Source organism: Stegastes partitus, unplaced genomic scaffold (assembly GCF_000690725.1).
Source record: "Stegastes partitus isolate 25-593 unplaced genomic scaffold, Stegastes_partitus-1.0.2 Scaffold1318, whole genome shotgun sequence".
Taxonomy (NCBI): Eukaryota; Metazoa; Chordata; class Actinopteri; family Pomacentridae; genus Stegastes; species Stegastes partitus.
In genome coordinates, this window is record NW_007579049.1 from 156,163 (window position 1) to 165,968 (window position 9,806).

The 9,806-nt window shown below is 41.2% G+C and overlaps 2 protein-coding genes across 2 annotated transcripts in view; one reads left to right on the forward strand and one right to left on the reverse strand.

Annotated features, from left to right (window-relative positions):
- Window positions 1-1,288: 1,288 nt before the first annotated feature.
- Window positions 1,289-3,320, reverse strand: LOC103369685 (E3 ubiquitin-protein ligase NEURL3-like). The gene is made up of 4 exons (XM_008298457.1): window positions 3,280-3,320; window positions 1,831-2,328; window positions 1,556-1,681; window positions 1,289-1,464 (listed from the first exon to the last, which is right to left on the reverse strand). The coding sequence occupies exons 1-4, from the start codon at window positions 3,308-3,310 to the stop codon at window positions 1,289-1,291; spliced, it is 831 nt and encodes a 276-aa protein (XP_008296679.1). The 5' UTR covers window positions 3,311-3,320.
- A 4,825-nt stretch (window positions 3,321-8,145) lies between these two features.
- Window positions 8,146-9,806, forward strand: part of pak1 (p21 protein (Cdc42/Rac)-activated kinase 1) — a gene marked incomplete at its 3' end in the record, with an annotated part of 50,198 nt that continues 48,537 nt past the window's right edge. Inside the window, exon 1 of the mRNA XM_008298458.1 lies at window positions 8,146-8,267. The remainder of the gene's footprint in view (window positions 8,268-9,806) is intronic.

A 9,806-nucleotide genomic window follows, 5' to 3' on the forward strand; every position in this document is an offset into this window, starting at 1 on the left:
ACGTGAACCGTTAGCCTTAACGGTGCAGATGTGCTCAGAATCTGGACCAGATCAATAAAACAAAGACTGTTTGAATCATGTGTGTTTATAAGGCAGAAAACAGGAACATGACAAAGTGTTCCTCAGCTACATACAGCATGATAGAGAACCTGAAAGACATGTTCCCTATATTTAGTTAATATGATGGAGGTTAGGGAACGTTCATTAGAGTAAAACTGTGGAACATTATGACCTGACATGGTGGATGGTCTGAAAGCCTCCAGATGACCAGAGGGGGGCGCTGTTGCTCCAGTTTACCAGATTCTGCTGAGGCCTCCTCAGAGTTAGCTTCTGAGAAGGAAGCTGAGATGTTCCAGTGAAGTGTGTCATTGTGTTTATTTGCACTTAGGTGAGAAAAAAAAAGGTCAAAACTTTAATGCAAAGCAGATTTTACAATATATTTACAACATACCTACTGAACTATGAGAATCCCCGTTTGGTTGGTTTAGTTCGTTTATTCAGCAGTTTTCCCTTCAGGTGTTAGTTTTGAGTTTTTCTTAGGTTATTGTAGTTTTGCCCCCTTTGTGATTTAAGTTTGAGTTTCCCTCGTTCTGTGTTTCCTCTCAGTTTAACTTCCTCCCTTTATTTAGTTTTCTTTCTTCTGTCACTTAAATTCTTTTGATAAGTTCACCTGTCTGTGTCTGTGTCTGCACCTGGGTTGTCAGATCGTTAATCATTCACTGATCTATAATAAAATGGAAGGCTGCATGCTTATCAATAGCTGACAGCTGCTCTGTGTAGATTCATCTTGTGTCTGTCACACCCAGTTAATTACTGTGGACGCTCCCCATAGACAAGCATCCTGGATCACCACTAAAACATTCAGTTTCTAGATTTCATTTCTCATAAATAAACATATGAATAAATAACATCGAACATTTTGCTGTGAGTACGATAAATATCTTCCTATAAGGTTTACCCGTATCCTTATGTAGCAATTACAATAAAGTGCAGTTTTTAACATTATTTTAAACAACAAAGATTTAAACATTAAAAATATTCAAGTTCTGACGAGAAACTTCTAACAAAACATTAACTTTTCTTCTTTCCACACAAGCTGCACAACATTTACAGAATATGGACAAAGTGAGAACAACATGTTTCCTGGTTGGACTTCAATCAGGGATGTTCCAGCAAAGATCTCCAGCGTTTATTCTCCTGCACCAGGACACATGCAGTATTCAGTGTTTCCTCGGTTCCAGTCTCTCTTCAGTTTGTATTTGTTGATTCTCGTCCGGCGTCGTGGAGCTCAGACCTCCACAGACACTTCCTCCACTGATGCATCACTGCTGAAGCTGCATCGACACAGCGGGCAGCGACCAAACTGCTGGGAGACTTTGGTGCAGCAGCTGTTACACAAACACTGGTGGCCACAGCGCAGCACGACTGTGGCCTTTCTCACCATGCAGACCACACAGCCTGTACCTAAGACCAGAGGAGAGAATCGCCATGACAACACGGACAAAGACCAGCAGTCTTAATTCAACAGCTCACACAGTATTGGACTCTTTCATACCTGCTGGGAATTCCATGTCGAGACAGAAGATGTCAGCGCTCGGACTGAGGCTGGAAACATCAGGGGAGGTGGTGGCTTCAGGAGCAGGACAGGATCTTCTCGTGCAAAGTCCTTTTTTCTCTGAGCCTGCAGCAGCGAGTAAAAGAGGCATCATGACAGGTTGTCTGTTGATCCTCGTCATTCAAACAGTTGGTATTGTCAGTGCCTGTGAAACCTTCTGCCAACAAGAAAAACGTGTTGCAGAACAAACAAAACTGTGGCTATCGTAAACGTACCCAGGAGGAAAACGGAGCAGGTCTGTCCATAGATGTCCATCATGGCCCACAGTGGCTGGCTCAGGTCCACTCCTGTCAGCAGCTTGTACTGACGGCTGTTGCCTGAGGCGTATATGCTGCCACCTGAAGAAACCCAGAACTCCAGCTCTGAACCTGCTGGACATAAGAGCTGTGGGACAGGAGCAGCCCAGTGTCCAGGGCTGCTGCTGAGGTTGGGGCAGGCCATGCTGGGCAGAGGCAGAGACCTGGATGAGGGCGACACGTTGGTGAAGCCAACACGCAGAGCTCCGCTCCACCTGAACGAATCGCTCTCCACCCTGAGACGAATCCTCTCCTGGATCTTGACCGTCCGGCTGCTGAACACCAGGCCGTCCCTGAACGAGTTCCCGGTCCTCTCGGCCCGTCGAGCCCCCTGACTCAGGCGGACCAGGTCTCCCACAGCCTGTCTGTGGAAGGTCAGAGGGCCGAGGCAGAGCGGGCCACACCGGTGTGTCATCTCTGACGCAGCAAATGCAAAGATTCAGAAACAGTCATGAATCTGCATCTGTAAGCAGTTGATTACGCCGCGTGAAGCCTTTTACAGTCAGATTGTGCAGATGTCGTCTGTTGTGCAGGCAGCATCTGCACAACTATGTCAGCAGACAATCACAACAACAACAAGAACAACAACAACACGCTGTGGTCCGAGATCTCAATGAATTTAAAATTCCAGTAGAGAGTCTTTATTCATGACATAGTGGAATGTGCTGAGAACTAAATAACATAAACATGAGCAATGTAAATCAAAATGAATATCCCATGGAGGTCTGGATTTGGAATCGAACTCAAAATAAAAGATAGACAGATATACGTTTATTTTACATTATAACACCATTTTAAAAAAAATAAAAAATTAAAATTGTGAACACATTGTCTAAGCTGTGATTCTGGTGGCACTAGTTCATTATGTGGCTACACCGATAAAGTTTATTCAGATAAAGATTTTATAAGTATAGGAGTATATAAACTTCGTTCATAGGTCAACAATCAAAGTGAAGGAGTTGTGTGTGTGACTAACTGTGTCTCCTCATAAATGACCAGCTGAGGATTGACAGTAAAACACATGGTTTCTGGGTTTGTTCTTATCTCACAGCAGAGTCTCCTCATTTCACAACGATCACCTGTTTTGCAGCTCTTTATTGCTGCTTTGCTTCTCTTTTATCACCTCTTAAGGCTTTTAACAGTGACCTCTTCTTTAATTTACACACTGCTGACGTGCTGCAGTGTTGTGAAGAGTTGAAAATAAAATCAAGATTTCTAATGATTTAGTTTAATAAAAACACACAAACAGCTACTTTATGTTGTTCTATGAAACCTAAAGCCTGGTTTACATTTACATTGAACATACTGATATTTAACTTAACATCACACATCAAGTTCACCTCAAAAGAGCAACAATAAATATCTCACCAGAGTCTGAGTTGTCGCCGTCCTTCTCCATCTTGAAGAGTGAGAGAGTAAATACTTTGACGTCCTGACAGAACATGAGCTCACGTCTGTATCGTCTGTAGCGGGAGTGTCTTCTGGCTGCACGTGTGGTTTCTAAACACAACCTGGATCACTTGAATAAGGGAAAGAGGAGCGGCCAAGGGAGGAACCACACTCTGGAAACGTACCTGCTGCCAGCTTAGTGCTCACACTTCTGTTTAATAAATACGTTTTCTGTTTAGAGCAGAATCACAGACATAAAACTAGAATGTGAGGCCTTGAATTGTTTTTTTTTTTCATTTCACTTCCATTATTTCTTATTGTCCTGTGATTGTGTTTCATGCTGAAAGATAAAGATCACAGAAAACATTTGTGTATGTTTCTTTTTTTCTCTGAGGATCTTTGTTGAACTTTGACGCTGCACAGTCACCAGATTTTATTTTTCCTTTCAGCTGAAGTGGCTCTAATATTGAAATATAATCTACATTCCCATCTCGCCAGTGACCCCAAACATTTTACCAGAGCAGCAGAACAATAGCTATGAAATGCAGTCTTTCAGTTATGCACGTATCAGATCAGTGACATCATCTGATTCATGCATTCACATTATTAAAAATACCAACAAATTATTGCAGGACTGTGAATCCCAGGAAGCTCCACACATAGTTACAGGACAGAAGACGAAGGTGCACACTGTAAAGCTTCTCTTGTGGTTCACAGGTGTGTAAATAAAAAGCTTTGTCGCCCTCTACAGGACATGGCAGACACCAAACATCCACGGTGAGATCATCACTCCTGAAAATATTTCTCCTGATATGAGCAACGTTTATGTGACTTTTCCCCAGAAATCACTGGCCAATAGAAAGGAGCCAATAGAAAAGAGCCAATAGAAAGGAGCCAATAGAAAGGAGCCAGTAGAAAGGCATTAAAGCAGTGAGAGCCCGGCCCACCCCAGGCTGGATTCTAGTGTCTGGGTTTATCTGCTGCTAGGCTGGTTCTGATGTGGTGAACTTTGTTAAAATCGCTGTTAGTCGTCGTAATTGTTTGACTATCTGGGAGCAGAGGGTGTGGTAGCAGATCCAGATGTTTCCTGTCAAACGAGTGTAAAACATAACTTAAAATGTAAATGACTTGTTTGGTTCATTACCAGGGCTGATGCGGTTGGTTCAGTTGGTTCAGATTGTGCTCAGCAAATACGTGTTTCTGTCATAAGTTTTAATTCGCTGTAGGGCTGAGAATGTCCGCTCGCTTAACTTAAAAACAAGTTTTACTTTATCGTAAAACTTTTAGCTTGTGCAGACGGGAACCGCTAGCTTTGGCTGAGCTCTCTGACCATCCAATCAGAGGACGTGAAAGTGCTGATGTCATCGTAAGGACCACCAACTCTCAATCTGATTGGTTAAAGCGACAGTTTCATTTTAAGCTACAGGCGCACTTTTGACTCTGAAGGCCTCGGGGCAGATTTCTGTGACCCTGGCAGCACATGATGGCTCTGACGCCCACCGCTGACTAAACCTACGTATGCATAGAAAAAACAACCTCGTCTTCACTGGATGAACCTGATAATACGTTTAAAAAGTGTTTTATTTCTAAAAGACTGTTTCATCCTGACGTCACCGTGACTTCATGTCAGGACACTGAATCAACTTCAGAAGCAGTTTCTGAAAATGTTCTTGAACAAAGATTACATTTACATAAACTCTGTACACAACACACATAAATCTACACTGTAAACAGATTTTTAGGAGGTTTTGAGAACTGAGTCTTGTTTAAGAAGTATTCCTGAGATCTAGCTGGTGTTTTAGAGGTGCTCTTAAAACCTGGATCTAGTTTTGGAAGCGTTCTTGAGACCTTAATCTGGTTTTCAGAGGTTTTTTTTTAACATGGCTGGTTTTTTAGAAGTATTTTTGAGATACAAATCTGGTTTTAGGACTATTCTGGAGACCTGAATCTGGTTTTAGGAGCTTTTTAAAGACCTAAATCTAATGGTAGGAGCATTCTTGAGACCCAAATCTGGTTTTGGGAGCATTTTTTAGGCCTTGCTGGTGTTTTAGGAGCATTCTTCAGACATGAGTCTGGTGTTAAAAGTATTCTTGAGACCTGGATGAGGTCTATGACTGTTTTTAAGACCTGAATCCAGCAGTGGAAACATTCTTGAGACATGAATCTGGTTTTAGGAGGATCTTTTAGACCTGGCTGGTGTTTTGGGAGCTTTCTGAATCTGGTTTAAGGATGTTACTGACACCTGAATCTGGTTTGAGTAGGGTCTTGAGACTTTAATCCTGGTCTATGAAAGCTCTGAAGACCTAAATCTGGTTTAGGAGTGTTTTTGAGACCCAAATCTGGTTTTAGCAAGTTCATCAGACTTTAATTTGGTTAAAGGGCGTTTTTGAAACCTGGCTGGTGTTTAAGAAGTGTTCCTGAGAACGGAATCCGGTTTTAGAATCGTTTTTAAGACCTGACTCTCGTGTTAGGCGGATTCTTTAGACCTGAATCTGGTTTTAGGAGGAGATTTTAGACCTGGCTGGTGTTTCGGGAGCTTTCTGAATCTGGTTTTAGGATGTTATTGAGACTTTAATCCTGTTCTAGGAGAGCTCCTGAGGCCTGGATCTGGTTTTAGGGGTGTTTTTGAGACCTGAATCTTGTTGAGACCTGGCTGGTATTTATCAATGCTCTTGAGATCCACTTTAATTTGTACTTTTCTACATCAGTTTAGGTACAAATGCACATTTTCCTAACGTTGTGTCCGTTCCTTTATGAAGTCTGCAGCTGTTTGGATCTGGATCAGGATTTTCCAGCTCTGGATCTGACTGACATTGTCCACATGAGGATTACTGGGTGGGGTCATTTATTTTATGTATTATCTTTGCCATCATTACATGTGCTGAGATGCTTAAAGGAAGATCTGCAGCACATCACCAGATTCAAACATCACAGACGACGTTCATCTAAAACACTGAAGACACTGAATAAAAGCTGCTTCATCTCCATCTTTATTCATTCTTCATCGTGTCCATAATTTGGGATTTTCTCTGATTTTTTTTTCCTACTTAAAGGATCTGTCGCCCTGAATTCCCAGCGACCCATGAAGGCAGCACACGGCACGCAGACGATGCAGCAGGAGGCTCACGTGCGTCCGTGCGGCCGCCATCTTGCTCCGGGCTTCTGCTGGTTCTGACCAAAGATGTGCAATTAGAGTTCTGTGGGTTCTGGTCCGGTCCAGGAGGAAACACCAGAGTTCTGCAGCTTCTGGAGGCTCCAGAGACAGAAAACTAGACAACAAGCAGCTTTAAACTGTGTTTAATAAATCACAGTAAGTACAAATCTGATGAGCTAACTTCACACTGAACTAAACTATATTCTAAATATATATATATAAATTCATATGCAAAATTATATATATATATATATATAGAACAAAACTTCACGTGCAGAAAGAAAAGAATATATAGTTGTAATATAAATCCTTTGGTTCGTTTAGGGGCAGACGACATGTAAATAGTGTAAAACTGAACAGATTTCACTGTGAAGCTTTTTGATTAATTAAAATAAGACAATGATTTTTGTGATACAAGTTTTCTAATAATGTATGTTTAAATATAAAAATGACGTCCATATATATACATAAATATACATATATCTGCCCTTATTGACATGACTTTTCAGAGCAGAACTGTAGAAGCACCTTCCAGATGTCAGTTTGATTTTGCTAAAACACCAGTTAAAGGTTATTATGGGCTGGGTTTTTGCTTTTATTGCTTCATTTGTCAGAAAATATTGTCAACAGCCAGAAAAATACACCACTTTTATTTTATTTTTATTTTTTTAAACTAAATGTTATCTCATAATAATAACTTTTAAAAATATTTTTTACTGGCATAAACGGGCGTCCATAGAATATATGAACAAAATCATCTGTAAAAACTATTTTTAAAAAAATATATGGAAATAGATGTAAGTGCTGCTGAAGTGGAGATTTGTGGCTCAGAATATGAGAAAAAACAGTTTTGAGGAAGCAGCATTTAAAGATATTTATTATAATTACAATAATAGACAATGTGGAGGAAAACGTTTTTATTTTCATTATTATAAATGTGATGGATGAGAAATATCTCAACATTAGAGAATGATTTATAACAGAAAACATGTTTTTTTCCACTAATATCTGCTTTATAATTATTATAAAACTGTTGGTTTCTGTAGAAACAGAAAGAATTTTATTGCTTCATGTTTCAGAAGATTTTGTCAACAGTTAGAAAAAAAACACAAAACTCCACATTTTAAATGAAATGTTTTATAAATCAGGCTGTGGCTGATACAGATAGATATAGATAGATATAGATACAATATCTTCTGTAAAAACTATTAAAAAAAATAGATAAAAATAAACCTGAAGTGCTGCTGAAGTGGAGATTTATGGTTCAGAATATGAGAAAAAAAAACAGTTTATTATAATTAAAATAAACAATGTGGAGGAAAATGTTTTTATTTTCATTATTATAAATGTTATGGATGATAAATATCTCAACATTAAGGAGTGATTTATAGCAAAAGACACGTTTTTCCACTAATATCTGATTTATAATTATTATAAAACTGTAGAAAATTAAAGACTTTTATTGTGACATTTGGATTTTTAATCTAAACAAATCACCTGTTCACGTCTTTCATTCATAACAATCCAGACTGTTTTATATTTTAGTAAAAAATGTGTTTTACTTTTCCGGTGAGCGGACCGGAACCGGCCACCGGAGGCTCCACCGGACCAACATGGCGGCGCCGTGACGCGTCTCTCCGGTGACCAATGCGCTCCGTCGCTGCGTTTCTATGAGCTGCTAACAATAGCCGCGAGTTGACCGGAGCCGAGCAGCAGGCGGAGCCGACGGGGAGCACACTTCACCGAATACATGACACGGAGGCTCCCGGTGGCGGAGAACCGGCTGGGATCGACGTTCGGAACCGGACCCGCGGTGAGTGAGCCTCGTTGTGGGTGAGTCCGGCCGGGGCTCGGCGCGCCGCGGCTCAGCCCGGCGGCGTGAAGGGTTAACGGGGCTGAGCGGGGACGCTTCTCTCCCTCCATCCAGGCATCACCGCCCCGGAGCCTGCAGGCCGTCCAGCCCGCTCACAGCGACCCGAGCCCGGCCACGCAGCGGCGAACCGGCCGGTGATGTGGGTGGAGGGACGGTTTGTGGCTCCAGCGGTCTCCTCCCGGTTGGATCGGACCGGAGCAGCACGGGAGCTTCTCTGGAGGCTGAATGAATGAAATCTGCCATTTTCCACTTTTGCATGTCTGAAATCCACCTTAAAGGGTTCATCAGAGCCGGACCGGACCCACTCCAGTTTGGGTTTTTAGGCTCTTCTGTGGCTGAAAAACTCAAAATTAGACAAATAATCAGGCTTTAGTCCAATTATCCTCATCAGCCAGAGACAGAAACCACAAATCCAATTAACATGAATTCATTTAATCACCCTGGAGCCTCCAGAGCGGCTCTTTGTGCTTTAAATCACCTTAAAGTTCCTTCAGTGATCCACTGTTGGAGCTGGAGCTCAGTTTCCACATGGCTCAGCACAAACCTCACTTCAGCTCAGTCGCTGTTTCTGCAGCAGCAGCTCCAGTCTGTACATCTGCTGCTCTATCGATCCCTCTCAGTCCAGAGCTGCTGCTGCTGCTGCTTCTTTATCAGCATCAGGACGTCGTTTCCTCCCATCATCACATATCGACCTGGACGGGCCTCAGAGGAGCATCGGACCGCAGACCGGCTCCGCTTTCTGGAGTTCTGCAGCTCGTTGTTCTGATGTTAGGAAAGTTTCACCTCCAGTGTTGAGGATCGTAGATGTTTCATGATGTTCTGTAATCTGGTGTCTGAGGGCAGATTAGTCTGATCTGGATCAAAGTCAGAGATTTAAACGCGTCTTTATTTAATCACATCAGAATCAGTTTTATCGTCCTGCAGGCATCAGACTGAACGCTGACAGGAAGGAAAAGACGGACAAAAATATTCAAGTGAAACCAGCAGAAAGTGGATTAAAGACGCAGTAAATAGAAAAGTTTGCAGATTATTCACCTGAGAATGTGAGAAGTTGTTTAAAATTCAATTTAGAAGAACGTCCTCAAAGAAAGTTAATTTGTTGAACCCTTGTTTTTTAGTTTTTATGCACATTAAACTTAAAACCGGTCAGACATTTATCCAGCAGCTCTTCAGACGATCTTTTAAAGCAGAACTGCAGCGTTTCAGGTCAGATTTTCTGCGTTTCTTCAGGAAAACATTTGAAGATGTTGCTTTAAGTTTCTGAAATAAAAGTTTTGAATGAGGACAAACGTAATGAGGATTGAAAAATTGTAGTTTGTGAACATTTTTGTTAAATTACAGATATTAAGTAAAATCACAAAAAATCTAGAAAACATGAATTTAAAAGTTCATATTATTAATTAAAAGTTTTAATTTACATGTTGACTATAAAATGTAAATAATATCCACGTCAGAAATCTGTATTTATTTACAAATGTT